The sequence below is a fragment of the Synchiropus splendidus genome, chromosome 10 (genome assembly GCF_027744825.2).
Source record: "Synchiropus splendidus isolate RoL2022-P1 chromosome 10, RoL_Sspl_1.0, whole genome shotgun sequence".
NCBI classification, from domain to species: Eukaryota; Metazoa; Chordata; class Actinopteri; order Syngnathiformes; family Callionymidae; genus Synchiropus; species Synchiropus splendidus.
Window position 1 is genome coordinate 9,322,866 of NC_071343.1, and position 18,320 is coordinate 9,341,185.

The following is an 18,320-nucleotide window of genomic DNA, read 5'->3' on the forward strand; positions in this document are numbered from 1 at the left end:
TGTCTGGCTTTGTAATATTATAATCATTGTTATTGCAAAGTGGGAATGAGGTTGATTTAGACTGGGAGGCAAGAAGAGGCGAATGAGCTTCAGAGGGTGGAGGTGACTGTTGCGTAATGCCACGTTTTGATCCAAAAGAAAAGGTTGATATCATGCAAAGGCAAAGACAATCCATTTTTCTGGCCCTTTTTTCGATGGAAATTTCAAACAGTGAAGTTCAGTTGAGCTTTAGTCAACTGTCGTGGAAATAACTGTATTTTCCCTTTAAAATGTAAAGCTATCTTTGAAGTTTTTGGCAACACTGTAGATAGGGGAACACATACTATCACTGAACTATTTACTTGCTTGTCTACTGTTCACAATCAATACTTATGGTGTCTAGAGTGAACTGTGGTGCCCCCTCCTGGGCAAAATATAACCAGACTTACTCAGATGCTAGCCAGTACTTTGTGGATAATATGCTCCTAATACACACTTGACATATACATTCCTCAATCGTAAGTGTTTTTTTAAAATCATTTTTGGTCCTTTGAGCAATATCTTGACTAAACAAAGTTAATAACAATGCAGACAAAATATAGTAAAATAGCTTAACATGATTAGCAAAAGTTCCGCTAGGGCTGCGTCTCACCATTTTTTCGATAATTGACGCGACACTGACCACTTTAACAATTGGTCAACTCTTTAGCATAAGACATGTACGGGTTGATGAACATGCAACATGATTGAAGCATTGTGAATAAATGTATGTTAATAGATAGGTGCATTTTTTAAACTATACGTCTAACAGTCTTTATTGTCATTTAACCATGAGTCGTAACAACGAAACCATTGTCCAGACAGTGATGTGAAAGGCACGTTTCCATTGACGTGTCCTTTGATCTGTCCCTCATGAAAATACCTGGATCTACCTCCAGTTCGATGAGTACATGTTCCGCCCTCTAACAGACTTAGCGATTGGTTTGGAGACACACACCAGAATGGCTGTACGTTTGACGTAGCAAGCCAGGGGCTACACACCGTGTACCAGCCTAGCCTTATCATCCTCATGAGGCGGCGGATGGAAGGCCCTCCAGGAGATAGGAAGAGAAGGATGAGGACACAACCTGACCGACTCCTTCCCACTACTAAAGGAAAGCCGGGGTCAACAGAAAGTGCACTGAGGTCGCTGGCCGTTGGTCATGTGGGTTTTGGTCGTTACTCCGCAAGGTCTCATCCCTTGGTGAATTGTTTTCTACGGGGTGGTTGCACGTTTTGGGTTACAGTGACCATGTAGCCTCAGCCATTTCTCTTCTCTCAGTGGTTTGCGCTAACAGAAAGATGATGCCACGACTAGTCGACTAATGAACCCATCTGCGACGATAACCCGGTTTTCTGCATCAGATTTTGGCAAAGGACGTCAACAAGTTTTCTCTTTTCGACTCTGATCGACAGAAATCTCAGAAGCAAGACCTTCCATGTGCTGGAGGGAACCCCAAGACAGACGCGCTTATGCTTTTGTTTTTGTCACTTCCAAACTTGGTGCATCACTGAGGCATTTTTCCATGCCTGGTACTCTATTGCCTCTATTAGCGATGGCTGCTGCGACCACAAGCAAAAATCCTTTCCATGAACAGAGGTGCCAAAATGTGAGTCTCCAGGATGAGAAGAAAAAGCATGCTACCACAGAGAATCTCTGGCTGGCTGTAATTAGAGCGGCAAAACAACACTCGCCTCAAGCACCAATTAAATGACCAGTTTGGCTTATCAGTGGGCTTCTATGGAGAAGGTCAGTGATTTAAATTTCTGAGAAGGATTTGGAAACATGTTGGGGGCATGTCACTGCTGCTTTACTCAAACAAACCCCTTCATTTTACACAGCCATAATGAAACAAAACAACATTAAGTGAAACCATTGCCAGTTTTTTTGATGGCTCAGAATGGAGCAGTGGCAGAACAAATAAAACGGATGTTAAATAAACGCTCAACATGAGTGTGTGCAAACTAACCACAGCCCATTCCAGCATCCCGAACGCTAAGCTGCCCGAGATGTGAATGTCTTCTTCCCTCCATCTTCCCTCAGGCTTGAAAGGAGGGTGTTCAGTAACCTGCTCATTACTGTTGTTGTTTTTTTTTTCCTCCCCATTTGGCCAGCAGCAAGGATCGATACAACTCTGCAGTGTTTTTCAACATTCTAATGCAGATTGACATTGAAAGTTGTCAATGACATTTTTTTTTTTTGATCACAAAGACTGGGATTTGCTGCTTCAGTCGCGACTGTCTATGTCCTGGACAAACTTGATAGCATTGTAGAGAGAAAATACGGGCAAAAAACAGACAAAAATGTACATTACAGTTGGAGCAGTAAAGAAACTAGTTTGACATTATTCCATCAGAATAACTAGGAAATTGGTAATTTGACTGTCTCTCTTTTTTCACTTGCTTAAAATTTCATGATTTTTTCTGTCAATGTAAATAATGAAATATTTGTGAAAATAAATATGCACCAAACATTAATCATTTTTCTTCAAAAAAAAAGGAAAGGATGGCAATTACAAAAAAGAATTACAGTAGATATAAAAACAATTGGCATAATGAAAAAATAAAAAGATTTTGACATAAGCGAATAACGTTTGACAAGTATATAAATGGGAAGAGGCACCTTAGTATATTCTTGTTGACTTGTTGTAAAATTAAAATTAAAATGTATTACAAAACTTATTAACTTCATGAGGGCCGAATGAAAGGGCCTTTGCATCCCTAGAACATTCAGCTTCTCAATGTCCTTATGCAATTTTTCCATAACTCTCCATGACTCATGTCTTGGTCCCTGACTCCAACACCCTTCAGGTCAGAAGAAAGCCCTCCAAACAGAACCACATGCAAACTGAATGCCGCTGCTTTGCACATGGGTGTCGCCCATTGGAGTGTAATTGCACTTTTATGTGTTTAACTATTGACCTGAAAAATAACAGTCGCATTAACTCGACATCATAAAAGAGCTTCACAGTGGCTCCCCAGAGAGGAAGCTGGTCGGACAGGCTCATACAGACTGACCGCAGCATGCGCCCGGGTGAAGCCGGTGAAAACAAAGGCATGTTTGCAGCCACATACAAGAGCAGGGGTATGAAAATTTGATCAGTGTTAATGTATGAAATAGCTAGCTCCTCACACGGAAGCCATTTTTGGACCACCTCAGTACTATCCGTGCTATTACATGCATGATGTGGTCAGTCTTTATTATCCCGAGCCAACTGTGACGCTAAAAACAGAGAGCATCTCGGTGAGCTGCCACATAAATTCGGTTGAAAATAATAATTCACATTGTGAGAACGATAAGTGAAATCGAATGGCAAGCAGTGTAAGTAACTATAGAGTGAAAGGAAAGTGGAACAAAAACAACTACTAGTACTAATATCTGCCATGTCAATCCAGGATGTTTTGTTTTTTCTGAAGGGTCAAGTTATATACTGGGTCTATTGTGCGGCGTCATGGAATCCATTCCATAAAAAAAGTGTAAAAACAGCATCAAGTCGTTTTTACTTTTTACTGAAAATGTGACTTTAAAGAAAAAAATTATAATCGAAAGAGAGTTTTCATAAATAAAGAATAAACCAACATGATAAAAATATGTCAATACATATAAAGGAATTGAAAAAATGTCATTTGAAAAAAATTTTAAAAATAAAAAAATAACATTTAAAAAAAAAAATCAACATTATCAGTGTTTAAAAGAAAAACGAGCAAAAAAGCAAAACATAAAAAAATATATATTTTCAATAAAATCCCAGGACAGCCAAAACATTTTATTAACGTATTTAATACTTAATAAATTAATAGTTGCAAAATAAAATGCATAAATAAATAATAAATAATAAATAAGTCAGTATCTTAGACAAAGAACTTCAGGTAAAACGGAAATCTGATGAACATGAAAGAAAAATAGTATTGTCTGCAATATTAATATGGGCAAAAATCATTAAAAAAGTAAGATAATTATTTGAAATGTGCCAAAAAATATCATTAAATACATACAAATTACTGGTAGGCATGGATTGGATATGATAATGATAAATTAAAAAATAAAATTATAAGTAGAAAAACAATGATATCAGAATGCTAAACTCTAGTTTGGATCAATCCATATAAGCTCAAACCTTAAAGATCACGGTGAAAGAGCTCCAGTTTTATACATTTTAATTCTCCATCAGACGACATCACATTGCATAACAATGTGAAATAAAATAATAATAATAACAAAAATGAATGTGTTCTAGTCCCAGCACAAATTTATACATTAAAGATTATTAATCATCCAAGACGAAAAATTGGTTTTTAAAAGTATAAACTAGGAGGACATTTCCATCATTTGGAACTGACCTCATGACGGCCATTTTACTGCAGCCAAGGGCCTCTCTGTGGCTCCTGAGCTGCACTTTTGCCCTGTTTTGTCTGGTGTAGTCCCTATGAGCCTAACTTGGCTGAAGGTGGCCCGATATTTCATGTGAACAAATACAAATCCTGACTCATGCGATGGACCTAATATCTGCCCTTTTCAGGGATGAAGTTTATCTATCTTTATCAAGTTGTGGAAGATGCTACTGGGGCGTCCACCGTGGCCCCCATCCCCAAACACACGCTCCTTCCACTGCAAAACAATTGCATTTGCAGGCTGCTGATTGAATTTTGCCCATCGCTCACACAATTGTTTCCTATGAGTCTTTATGAAAAATGGCTGGGTTTTAGGGATTATAGAATTATAGTCAGGCAAGGAGAAGCATCTGCTTAAAGATGAGAAAGGAGGAAAAATTAAATCGTGACAGAACGGTTACGGGGGGGTGTCGGGTTGCATCCTTGCTCACATTCGGCTTAAACTGTCATAAAACCCTGGTAATCTGAGTTTTATGGAAAAGATGGAGGGGTGGTAGGAGGAAGGAAGAACAATACCTGGGGATTAGATGAGCTCACCAGCAGAAATGAAAAAAAAACAAGACAAAGAAAATAATGAAGAAAGAGAGGGAGGACCTTGAATATTACAGAGAAGCATGCAATTAGAAAAAAAGGAGTCAAATGGCCTTCGATGGCTTCTGCTGAGGGCCACTTAGTTTATCGAGGCTGATGTGTGATCAGCCTGCCAGCAGCATTAAAATGAGCCACATTCTCTGGAAGGAAACCAAGCAAAACAAGGTCTGAGAAAGAAAGAGGGGAAATATGGAGTGAATCTCACCACAGGCATATCAAACATGGCGGCGGAGCCACAGACTCCGCTGCCAAGGCATTTCAAAGGAGCACATGAGACCGCTTTTTTTTTTTTTTCAGCATGATCACACTGCAGGTTTGGGTTTATATTTTCATATTCTAAACTCAATCAAAACCGTGTGAACCGTTGTCTGATTTAAGTTGGAATTGTGAAGATTCAGTCTGATCGAAAGCTGCTTTTTTTGTCATTATTTAACAGATTAAAGATGGTCTCCGTTTCAGTGACTCTATTCACGCAGTTTACCAAGACGGAAGTAGCCTGAAGTGTTGGAGACGCAGCTTTTAATTTTTTTGCTGGTTTGCCACCCGTCACAACGCAGGACGACAGACAACACTAAAATGATGTCAATGAAAACAAAACAAAGACTAGCACATAGTCCAGATAGTTTTGGGTCGTATTGGTCCCCTAACATCCTACAAATGGAATTCAGCCACTTATTCACGCTCAAGGCCCATTAATGCTCAATGTTACGTCCGGATCTGGATACAGATGGAGCCTTGTGTCCTACTGGAAACCAAGAGGGGCAGTGTTGCTGTTACTACCTGATTTGTAGCTCTAATGGCACACAAAGAGGACATGACAATGGCGGAAATTCTCCGCTCTACAGCCTCACCGACCACCTCATCCCACAATGCTACCTCTGTTTCGTCTTTTATACAAGAGGTACATCATGAAAACTTCTTCCACAGTCGCTGGTTTTGGAGTTTGTCGTTGCTATAAACTTTTGACTGTGGGCTGCTCCCCCTGGTGGATATATTGGTGAACAGCAATGGCAACTTACAGAACGTATGGAAGCATGTGATCGGAGACGGATGGGCAAATTTTTTTTTACAAGTAAAGGCCTTTACTCGTGGTGGGCTGATGAGGCTCCAAGAAACCGTGGCCTCATTTTCTGTGACCACTAGATGACGCTTTCTGCTCTTAAATCTTTGGATTTGAACAACCATTTTAAAGAATCCTAACATCCTTTTTTAACCCGGATCACCACCTCGTGTGCGTAGACTAAGAAACATGATGGAAAAAAAATTCAAAAATATATAATTTAGTCTTTAGTCACAATGATAAAGTGGATCTAAAAATAATAATAAGAAGTGCAATTATGCCACGAAACCTATAAGAATATTTCATTTTATACATATTTCGTATTGGTGTAAATTGTTAAAATATGCACCTGATGTTAACAAAAGATAAAAAAGGGATTTATAAAAAAAAAAAAAAATCAATTTTCTTTCAATGTAGTTTGAGGAACAAGAAATACACACAAAAATGGAAAATGACAAGAAGAAGAAAAAAGGCATCTTAGCGAAACAAAAACGTTGTTGAACTGGCAATGGCTAAACAAAGAATCTGCACAAAAATAGTCAGAAAAATTACGACATACCAGTTGTATAGTTTTAGTGTGACCTAATGCCCCCCATCCTCACTTTGCCCAAGTCTGTCTTAATGGAAATCCACCACAGTTTTATATCAACATAAGATTGACGTAAAGAGAGACAAACAGAGACAAGAATGACTGTGATCTCTACAATAGAGTGCGCACAACAATGTGGACACTCTTTACCTTCAGACTGAGCACAATATCCACGCAAAATTTGGATTTATCAGAAAGTGGTCACAAGAGTTTTAATGCATTTTATCCCCCACAAGAAAACACATCATAAATTCACTAAAGCAGATCAGCTGCTCTGCATCATGAAAAGATGCAACCCACTGTCTTGACAAATTTCTGCACCTTTTTTTTTAGCAACAGTTAAACATATCTGACACATCTTTTTTTAAAATCTGTATTTTTTTCTTTTCAGGTGATGAGACTTCTTCACAAGCACTGTGCTTTCAGATCAATGTCAATGTTAACAATATTTAACACCTTTGTTAATAATATTCTGTGTGAGTAACAGTTGAGCGAGTTTTGCTCAATTGTAAAAAAAATCATTGCTGAGATTTGTATCTGTCACTTGTAACAGAGCCTCTAATTTCTCTTCCATTAGATGGCGTGGAGGAAGACTGTCGAACAAGGACACATTTTTCACATATTCAATCTTATCCCCGCCAACAGTATTTGATCTCCCCCGGTTAATGAACAGTTGTACTCGCTCAACAGTTCGTGCCAGTCAAATTCAGTAAAGTGTAGTTCTCTCAGATGGAGGACTTGAGTTGGCTTTGTAGAACTAAAACTCTTCAATCGTCCTTTGTTTGCGCGAAAGCATCAATATGACAATCAAAAACCGAAACCCGATGACAGCCAAGTAAAAAAAAAATGGATGTAAAAAAAAAAAAGACAGAGGAGGGATAGATGAAGTGAGAGCAGATGGGCCATGAAGGATGGGATAACGCCTTGGCTTATAACACAGGCTTGTGTGCATGCATCCAACCGGAGAGGATCATTCAGCAGATGGGGCCTCAGATTGAATGCTTCATTTTGGGCAGACGCCGTGCAGGCGTATGGGTGGTTCAATGCAGAAATCAACAACACTAAACAAATCTGGAAAGAGAAATGCTGAGTGAAGCGCGTGAAGTGGGAGCGAGTGGGGGCGAAACGCGGTAAATAAAAAGCTCATCTGTGTGTTGTCATTATTTGGGTGGAAGGACAAGTCATGCCAGGAATCGAGGGTAATAAAAAAAAGACTGTGGTTGTGAGGGACATTTCTGAAATATCACGATGTAGAGGAACGGCTTTAACAGGTTTTACTGTCACAGTTCTTACCCAAGTGATGCTTCTTGGTGTCAAACTCAAGGCCAGAGGGCCAAATCTGGCCTGGCAAGTCATTTCAGCTTTAAATTCGTACCACTTTTTTTTTTTTCCTGGCCTGCGACTTACGGTTTAAAATGTTGAGAGTGAGCTTGACAAACCTGCCGAAGGGAATAACAGATTTAAGGGAAGCTTGCTCTGAACAAAATAAATGTCACGTACTTATAGTTTTGCTCCATCATTTTCTTAAACTCTCATCTCTATTCATTTGTTTTATCTTTGTTTCTTGCTTTCTTCATTTTAGTTTCAAATGGTTTATGCTTTTAATTTCTCCCTTAATGAAAGAGTTTTGGTGCATTAATTCCACTTGTTTTACATTACTAAATTACATTTTAAAAGTAGTCATCCACACGTATAAGTTTTTAATATAGTAGTATATAATAGTATATTGGAGTGGTGGATCATAAATAAGGTTGTGAGAGTAACTACCGCCATTTAGCGTTACTTTTCCTCATGGTCTGTACCCTGCGTCTCATACAACAACGCGGCTAATATATGGATTTTTACAGGCTAAAGAGCGTCATGCTGCCAAAATATTGAGGCTCATCACATCAAACCGATGGCATGACAGACATTTTATTTACCTTAAAGTGCACAAAATGCACTGCTTCGCCCGCGTGTCGGCAGCTCCACCACCGGAGCCAATTGCCTGGAGGACTGGCGACAAGAAGCAGCAGCTGAGACTGGCTGTGGTGTCAGAACTTCAGATATGTGGGCGAAAACAGCGCATTTTGAGCACTTTAAAGTAAATAAAAAAATGTGACGTTCATGATTCAAGTTAAGAACATTGCTCAGTTTGTTTCATAAGTCAGTCTCCATGCTGGACCCATTTTCAAAACTAGTTTAGAAGATCCTCATGCATTTTAAGCCGAGGGCACCACTGACCTTTCTACGGCGCAGACAGCACCACTGGACCCGCGGCTTATAGACCAGTGCAGCTTATGTATGAACAATCATCTACTTTCCTTCTTAAATTTTGTGGGTGCAGTTGACATTCTGGTGACTCTATAGTCCAGAATTTACGGTATGTCACGGTATGGTAAATTTGTTTTTTCCACAATTTCTCAACTGTTTCCTGGTAAATATAACTGCAGAAAACTTGCTCAGTATGATATCTAGTCTCTCAAAGGTAGCGATATGCATTGTTTTTTAAAGATAAATAAGGCTTCAAAACGTCGTCTGCATCTCCTTCTTCCCAGTTCACACTTTCGTCCACACACACACACATCATCCCCTGGACTATTTCTCGGCTCAAATTTCACATTCATGAGGATAACTTGCCTAAGCTTGATTGAAAAGTGCATCCAAGAGAAGCCCTTCCCAGCTCAGACGCTGCGCTCCCTCTCCACATCCTCCAAGTCCCCTCAAATCCACAGGGTCCGTTCACGGCTCCCATGGCGTGCAGCGGAAAAAATCAATAAGTGCATTGCTACAATACACTGGCGACAAATTGATTTCATCCGAGGCAATTTGAACCCGAGGAGAAATGCAGGTTAGTTTCATCAGTGAAGGGGCCTTTCACTGCACCCGCACTCGATTAGTCCCTTATGTAGTTAATGCATTTGATCCTTTTACGTACGCTGCTTATGGATTTTATCGACCACTTTGCACATCTCCTGAGGACTTTCTGCACAGAAGCAATGAACTAATTTGACATCATAGACCCAGTAATGGACAAGACGGACGGCTCCATTATGAAGTCACAAAAGAAAAGCTTCTTTTAGACTCTTTGAGTTCACGCCTTGATCTCCTGGCAGAGCACAAACCTTTTGGGGGCGCATCTCCATAATCAAATAAGAATTTTACACATTGACTTATTGATGAAATAGAGCCATGTTTTCTTCGTAGAGTTGAAGAAACTGATCGGGAACAAAGCTGGAAGACAGTGCTCAATGTCTATATGGATAAAAACAGACTAGGGTGACAAGCTAGGAAAAAGCTGGGAGCTGTGAGACATGAAATCCACCTGAGCATCAGAGAAGCCTTCTGTACGTGAAAAAAAAAAAAGTTATTTTTCATACGCTGGAGCTGACAATTTTGTGTAATATGTTCATCATGACACCGATACTCTGAGGACACATACCAGAGGACACGACGGCTCATGGTGCTGGACCTCTACATCCCACAGTGGGCAACGCCACTGAAGAGGGATGGAGGTGGGAGGATGCTTCTCATATATCTTTGTGATGTCTTGCGCAAGACTGAGGCTTTTGTGTGACTCACCCAGGATGACATTGAATGAAATGGCTGGGAAGAATAATGACTGTCAGCTAAAATATGAGAAAAAGTCTGGGAAAGGCAGAGGCGACGAGGAGAATACAGTCAGATGTGCTCTGAATTTAGGACATGTTTTAAATTGTCAGTGAGAAAAAGGGTTGTTTGGACTATATTTTGGCCACATTTTTACTTTGTACCTTAAACTTTCTATGCGAGAGACTGTTGTGTGGGGATCAAACCTACTCCAGTAAAAAAAAAAAAAAAAATACAATTATTTCTAGATTACAACAGAAATGAGGGGGTGAAATAGGGGCATAACATAAATATCTAACCAGACTTGACATTTTATAAACGGCTGAAAATGATTAAATGCAAAATAAATAAAAACAAATAACAAATTAAATTAAGTTGACAAAAAAAATAAAAAATAAAATAACCAATAAAAGTAGGGCAAATTGTGTCTGAATATATATATGAAAAAAAAGAGGGAAAAAAAAATTTTCCGAACACAAAGCTACACTAAAAGACAGTCATTATAAAAACAGTGACAACATAACTATCACACCTCAGAAAATAAATAATGCATTGACTGGAGATTTTTCCTACATGGTCACATGACATAGTTGCCTTTCAGCACCATGATGCTTCATGTCTTTCAAACTTTTACCCATGATCCATACGACAACAACATCTTACATTTCAATAAAAACAGTATTAAAGTATTAGACATTATAATACTAGTAGTTGTACAAACAGGCAAACTGTCGACATACATACAAGGATAATTTTAAATATAGTTTTTGCAAAACTTGCTTTCTGTGTAGGTCTTTCATAGTATGGATTTCAGCATCAGACAAACTCCGGGTCTCTAGAGCTCCAGTTAGAGCGCTGCATGAGACCCACGGTCAACAAGATCCACACTTACCTGTCAGGTTTTTCAGACCCAGCTGTCGCAGTCCGAAGTTTCCGTCACGTCTGTAGTTGAGGAAGATGGAAAGAGAGTAGCGACCCTCATACAGCTTGTTCCCTCTGATGATTCTCAGATTCTCCAGCGGCAGGTAGTCAAACTGGTTGAGCGCCACCAACACGTAGCCGGTCACTTCTCGGATGGACTGCAGACAGAGATCAGAATCAGAAAAACTTTTTTAATCCCATGGGAAATTGTATTCGTAACATGCTTAAAAAAGAAATGTGTGCAAAAAAGCCATAGTAAAGAGCTTAATGACGCAGGTGAGGTTAAGGAATTTCCTACTCCAGTCTCCAGGAATAACTAAAACATAAATACTAAAGTTATCTAAAAATTTATATCTGAACTTCTTTTGCCTTTGTTTCGCGCATGACCACAGTCTCAGAGTACAACAGATTGTAATGGTTGCTAATAAGAAAAACAGGGTAAAAAGAGGAGGGAGTGAAACATAAAAAAAGGAAAAGCCACTGTCAGACCTCAGATCATGTCAGCATGTATCTTCAAGGTCACTCGGCACACATTTTTAATCATGCCAGCAAGATGAATTAGAGCATCTGAGCGAGGAGAACTGGCTGCGGGCTTTGTGATAGCTCTGCAACACTTGGCGTACAGTTGAGCCCTCGTGCCCACAGTGCAGCCCAGGATGACTGAGCCACAAGGACGGCCGCTGCTTCACACTTTAAATGACATTTTGAAGTGGATATTATGACTGTGGAGAGTTTGGCAAGTATCCACCCAGTCTGGCCGCTCCTGCATGAATCAAAGCGACAAGCTGTGCCCTCGCTTTTCGTCGGCCATCACAGTGGCTGTCATTAACCGAAAGGCGCTCACTGAAGTCCTTCGACACGAACGCACCGATGCGGCTGATCAACAAGTCTGTGTGTAAAACGCCACTGATGGATTGAGTTGAAATAAGTCCTAAGGAGGGCCATGGCATAGCACAGTCATTGTGGCTGACAGCTGTCAGACAGCATGGACGTCAACTGGTGGTAAGCATGCGCAGCCAAAGTTCCGTTATTGTTACCCGGCTGATTGCCGCTAATAGAAGCAGACGGGTCTGTCTGCTAAGTGTATGTGTGCTCATGAGAGGCAGCCGGAGGGATTTCATACGTCCGCAGCATGACTATACAGCCCGCTTAAAGTAGTCCAAAATCACTGGTGAGACTGTGTTTATGTGCGAAGAATTAACAACGGTTAAAGATCTGAAAAGCAGACTTGTTCCAAAAGGTAAATCTGAGCTTTGTGTACCGTAATTTCAGGACTATAAGCCGCTACTTTTTTCTCGCGGTCTGAACCCTGCAGCTTATACGGCGACGCAGCTAATATATGGATTTTTACAGGCTTGAGAGCATCATGCTGCCAAAATATTGAGCCTGGTCACATCAAACCGATGAAATCACAGGCGATTCATTGACCGTAAAGCGCTCAAAATGCTCCGTTTTCAGCTGCGTGTCGGCATCTCCGCCAACAGAGCCGATCTCCTGGAGGATCGGAGACGAGAAGCAGCAGCTGAGGTGTCCGAACTTAGGACACGCGGGTGAAAACGGCGCATTTTGAGCGCTTTAACGTCAATAAAAGACGTGAGGAGTTCATGATTCAAGTTCAGAACATTGCCAAGTTTGTTTCATGAGTCAGTCCTCGGCGCTGGACCTCATTTTCAAAACTAGTTTAGAAGTGATCCTCATGCATTTTTAAGCACCACTGACCTTTCTACGGTGCAGACAGGAACCACTGCACTCGCGGCTGGTAGACTGGTGTAACTAATGTGTGAACAAGATCTGTTTTCCTTCTTAAATTTGGTGGGTGGGGCTAATATTCTTGAGTACTCTATATTACGGAATTCACGGTATCAAGAAGAAATGCATATGTGGCGTCATGAAAGAGAGAGAAGAGTCAGAAAACAGTAAGGGCTTATCTCTATCTCTCTATCCTGCTATTTATCTATCTAGCTCGAGATCTGTTTTAACATGAAATCTAAGTGCCTCAACAGGTAAATAAAACTTCCTAGAAGCCAATAAATATCTCGACTTCATTTTTAACAAGGACAACTGACCAAACTCCTAAAAATAAGAGTTGTCTCAGGAATTAACATTGTCACTCAAAAGCAAAGTAAATTGTTATTTTTAACATTTTAGTGATGTGATTTAAAAGTTTGACACTCTGTAGTAGATTGAAGCTGAAGGCCATGTGTGTCAGATTAAGGGTCAGAAACGGCCCCCCGGTCTGACATTGAACACAGCCTTGTGTGAATAAAATCAAATATAAGTTGTGGGCAAAAGTGATTTCCAAAGCTGCATATCTCGCCACTGACAACCACTAAAAGCTTCCGTTCAGCATCCACAGACTTAATTACAGTCATTTCACAGTTAGATAAAGGCATTTACTCAGTTTTCTGCAGATATAAAGAACCAAAATGTCAATACTGGAATCCAGACTTGAGGAAAAAGCTTGCAGCATCGTGAGAACAAGCTTGCAGCCTTATAATGAAACAAAGTGCACAGAGACAGAAAAACGTTTTGAGGACAAAGTGATGCTTTTACCTCACTGACCGGCAGCTTATATTCCAGTAGTGTGACTTACATTCACCCTTTCAGGAGTTCATACCGACCTCACAAGACACGCGCAGAGACCTGTCAAAGAACAGCTCCAACTCCAAGTAGTTACATGACATTGCCCAGGGACTCGGCCAACAACTGACCTTCCTATCAACTATCATTTTGTTTTTTCCAAAAATTGAATGTGGCACCCACCGGGAGCAATATATATCATGCAGCTGCTGCTTATTCCTGTTGCACCCAGCATCGCTTTCTTTTTTTTTTTCCCCCCACCATTTCTTTTTCGCTTATTTTTATCCCTATTTATTCCGTGACCGTGTGGCTGTTTCCAAGCCACTAAATCAATACTTCCAAAGTGCAGCCTTGCGATTGGGAATAAGGGATGGCTGCAAGAAGACGGCAGGTGAACACACATTGCTCCATAATAACTTGCTTGAAAAAAAAACAAGAAAAAAAAGGGCAACACCTTGTAGTGATTGCAGGCCAAATCTGCTCCACGTGGTCACTTTCATTGAGCACAGTTCAACTGAACAAGCAGCGTCCACAACGGCAACGGAGCAGGCCAATCGTGCCATATGCTCTCATCGGGGACGCGGGAACCTGGATTACAACCCCCAGATGTCCCAAAAGGAAGGAGCGATGAAAATGGATATTCAGTAAGCCGTTAATACGCAGGTATCTGGCACAACTTCTGAAGCAATTTTGTCTTTGTACATACGTGCTAATTTTACTCCTGAATCCCGAGCATGGTCTTTTTAGCTGTTCCTCTATTAGAGCAGCAAATTGCCTGCTTAATATAACATGACCCGGTGTCGTCCTGAATTCCCGAAATGAACAGCAAGGATCGTTGGCTCCCACCTTCTAACTGACTTCTCGAGATGTTCTGAAAAGATCGTAAGAGTTGGCAGAAAATTAACGCAAAAATTATACCAAAATAAAAATCATCAAGAATCATATGTAGACTAAAGGCACATTAATAACCATAAATAAAACATTTGTGATGCACGTCTGTTCAAAAACTCACATAATGGGAAGGAGCCGCATTGTGAGGTTGGTTTGTTGTCTCTAGTTATGTTTTTTTGCCACTCTGCGGAAATGAATTTAACAAGACTTTCACAAGATTTTGCGGACTTCTAATGTAAATCATAAATAAATAAAATACACGAATGACTGCCCAACACACATCTCAGTGGCCCCTGTAAGTTGACGTGCGAATGTAAGACTTTGACCTGGATTTTTTGTAGGTTTTTTGGACACAAATTCCAAGGGACTTCTCTGAATCTCTGAGGCCTATCCTCTTCATGTCCTCATGTATCACATCTATGAACCTTCTTGTTTATCTTCCTCTTCTTCCTTTACCTGATTCCTCCTCTTCCTCCAGCACACACTCCTCTCCAGGTGTCCAAGCCATCTGGCCTCCCAAACTTTGCGTCCAAACTTCTCCTCACAAGCTGTTCCTCCGACAGCCTCATTTCTGAACTCATCCTTCCACGTCACGTCATCCCAAAGATAACATCTTCAACCCTTCAGTTTCAAACTCTGCTTCTTGTCTTTGTGTCTGACCTACAGTCTCTAAACCACACATCATGGCAGCTGACTGCTGCCCTTTAAAACCACCCTCTCACCTTTGCTGCTAGTTCGCGGTCACAGATCACCCCTGACAGTCGTCCCCACCTGTTCCACTCAGCCTCTTTACCTTCCATGAGTTCTTGCTATGACATACAGAACGTTGAAACATTCTGCTCAGAGCATCTTGGCTATAGACTACAGACTGAAGACAAAAGCAATTGACAAAAGTAACTTCCATTCATAAACGTGGGTCTCTGTCATGTGTTTCCTTCTGAATGTTTGCCTCGAACAGAGTACTGTATGAGAGTTTAGAGCAAATGGTTTCAGAAAGGGCCACAGTAGGTGCCAGGTTTTGTTCCAACTGATCATGACTAGTTGATTCCCAGTGTAAAGTAATTGACTAAACTTTCTGTGTTTGATCAGTGGGAAGAAAAACCTGCACCACTCCGGCCCTCTGAGGACCTTGGTTTTGGGTCACACATCCAAATCCAGGTGTAGACATTTCATTAGAATGAAGTCACTACAGCGGCCCAATATCATAAAAAAAATTAAATAAAATAAAAAAATAAGAAGCAGGATGTGGCCTTTATGTAACAATGATATTGCAACTAAGTTTTGCTTCTTGCGACACAGTACAGTCTCAAAAACTCCAACAGACACATCCATCCCTTGGAATCAATGCACCAAATTCCACTAAACAGTGAACACACCAGAGAGAAAGAGACAGATTCGGTAGATTAACAGGGATTTTCCTCCTCTCCTCTTCCCTCGATCAAGCACTGGTGAAAGGAAGTGTGGCAGCAGAACAAACCCCTCACTTGAGTCGCTGGGACGTGTGCAGGTTTGAAATGGAGCCCTCCGATCCCGGCTTTGTAAAAAGAGCATGCGATGTGGGGAGAGTTGTGGTCCGATACGCAAATGAGAGGGGAAGAAACGCAGTTCAACACGTTGTGGGAGGGAAATGACTCGCCTGGAAATATAAAGTGCATTTATTTTTACTTGAGACGCAATGAATCTAATGGAAATCTGAGGGAAATGTGATCAAATGAGGCCACAAACACGATTTAAACCAGCAGTTACTGTCAGTTGCAAAAGAACCAAGCAGTCACTGTGCAAAGCACTTGTCAAACTCACGGCCTGGGGGCCAAATCCAGCCTGCCAAGTCACTTAATGAGGCCTACAAGAGCTTCAAATACATGTAGCTGTGACACATTTAATTCACTAAAACGTAGATAACCTCCAACCTGAGTGCCTCCTATGACCAGAATGGTGGTGAACCACATTGACTTTTCACGTTGGCCAACATTTAGAAAGGAATTCTTGAGTTTCACACTCTTGTTGGAGCATCAGTTTTGCTCTTAGAGACTGTATTTTTACACCCTCTAATGCTTAAACAAACAAAAGACATGAATCTGTTCTCACAGAATATGTCTGTGTGAGCTCCACAGCTTGTCAAAGATCTTTAACACTCTCTTACATGGAATTTGGAATGCAGCGAGTAAATGCAACAGTTTCTCTCAACCTCTTGAGTCGCCTCCCTGTAGCAACGGTGACACCATCCTTGGACTGTGTCTACGCCCAATTCGTCCTGCCACAAGTCCCCCGCAGACACACCATCATATCTGCGAAGACTGAAAATGAGTCACATCAAATACCTTCTCTTGGTGTCTTTGATGTGCGTGTGTCTGTCATGCAAATATTTCACCACTTACACAAGATGATGATGAAGATCCATCTTTGAAGATGGAGGCATCGGCCTTTGATTCTTGCATCATGCCCATCAATCTTTTGAATTACACTGGTGCGCTTCTATCAAGATGTTAAAATACATTAAAAAAAAAAAAATTTTACTTAAATATGTAGCAAATGACCAAACTTTCCAGGCACCTTCCCTCTTGACAGAAGAGCGTTTCACGCCCAATTTCAGGGCTGTAAGTGACTATTTTACCTTTCGTTTGTCTTGTGAATCCCAACTCAAGCGAAGAGATGAAGACAGAAATTAAAAGTGAGCGGAGTGACACTCCTTCCCGTGAGGAAGACTCCATCTGAGAACTGGTAATGAGTGGACTCCTGGAGGGAATTCCCGCAAATAGACTAATTTGTAATTGATTCAGTGCATTAATTAACATGGCAGTTACGCCGGCGTCGTGGTTAATATTGCGCCGTGCTGACGCTGCGAGGAGGTCCTTCTGCAGTGGGATTACAGGGGTGAAAAAGCCATTATTCAATTATGCCACACATATTGGCGAGGAGGAAAGTCTTAATCCGTGAGTAATCACTTCCCCACACTTCCTTACTATGACCTGATGTGTGGGAACCGAGGGTGGGAGGTAATTCAAAATCCATTTAGCTCATGGTTAGCGCTCTAATAAGGCCTACGATCACATCCCACGGGTCTCGGAGTAAAATAGCATTGTGACTAATGTTGGAAGTTGAAAGAGAGATGTATGTCTGCTGCATTGTTTGTGGGTGTGCTTCAGGTAAAGCATGAGCCTGCATCCCTCTTTCTAATGTTTATATATCGGCTGCTTGTATGTATTGATGAAGAACATGTATTGAGGGGTGTGGTCACTTAAGTGAAAGGTCTAGTCAACCTAAAGCAGGGGTTCCACCGCACTGTGTGTCAAGGTTTTCATTACAAGCGATGGAAACATGTTTGAGATGGAGAAACAGATGAATGTGTGGTGACTTCAGCTATTGGGATGGTCTGCTCTGGGAAAGAAAGAGCCGAGTTCAAAGGTAAGCTCTCGAAATACCAGTTGATCAATGGTTCAACTCTCACCTGTGATCACAAGCTTGGGTCGGCAGAAGGGCTCAACAATGTGGATGACAGAGATCTCAATATCAAAGCCATAATGTATGGGTTTAAAGCATTATAGTATCACAGGATGTAAAAAGTTAGATTGCTTTCCTGTTGATCAGCAGGAGATTATGTTGGTTGATGTTAGCTGTACATTGAAGGTCAAGCCAAAGCTACCGCCACGGCAGGGCGACTGTGGGAAAATGAGATTGTTGACTTAGCGA

The 18,320-nt window shown here is 40.9% G+C and overlaps 1 protein-coding gene across 2 annotated transcripts in view; it reads right to left on the reverse strand.

The window, feature by feature from the left end:
- The window catches only part of LOC128766242 (receptor tyrosine-protein kinase erbB-4-like), a 228,639-nt gene that overhangs the window by 82,436 nt on the left and 127,883 nt on the right, over positions 1-18,320 (reverse strand). For both annotated transcript variants that reach the window (XM_053877738.1, XM_053877737.1), the window contains exon 3: positions 11,131-11,317. In XM_053877738.1, the coding sequence (XP_053733713.1) occupies positions 11,131-11,317 (187 nt within the window). The remainder of the gene's footprint in view (positions 1-11,130; positions 11,318-18,320) is intronic.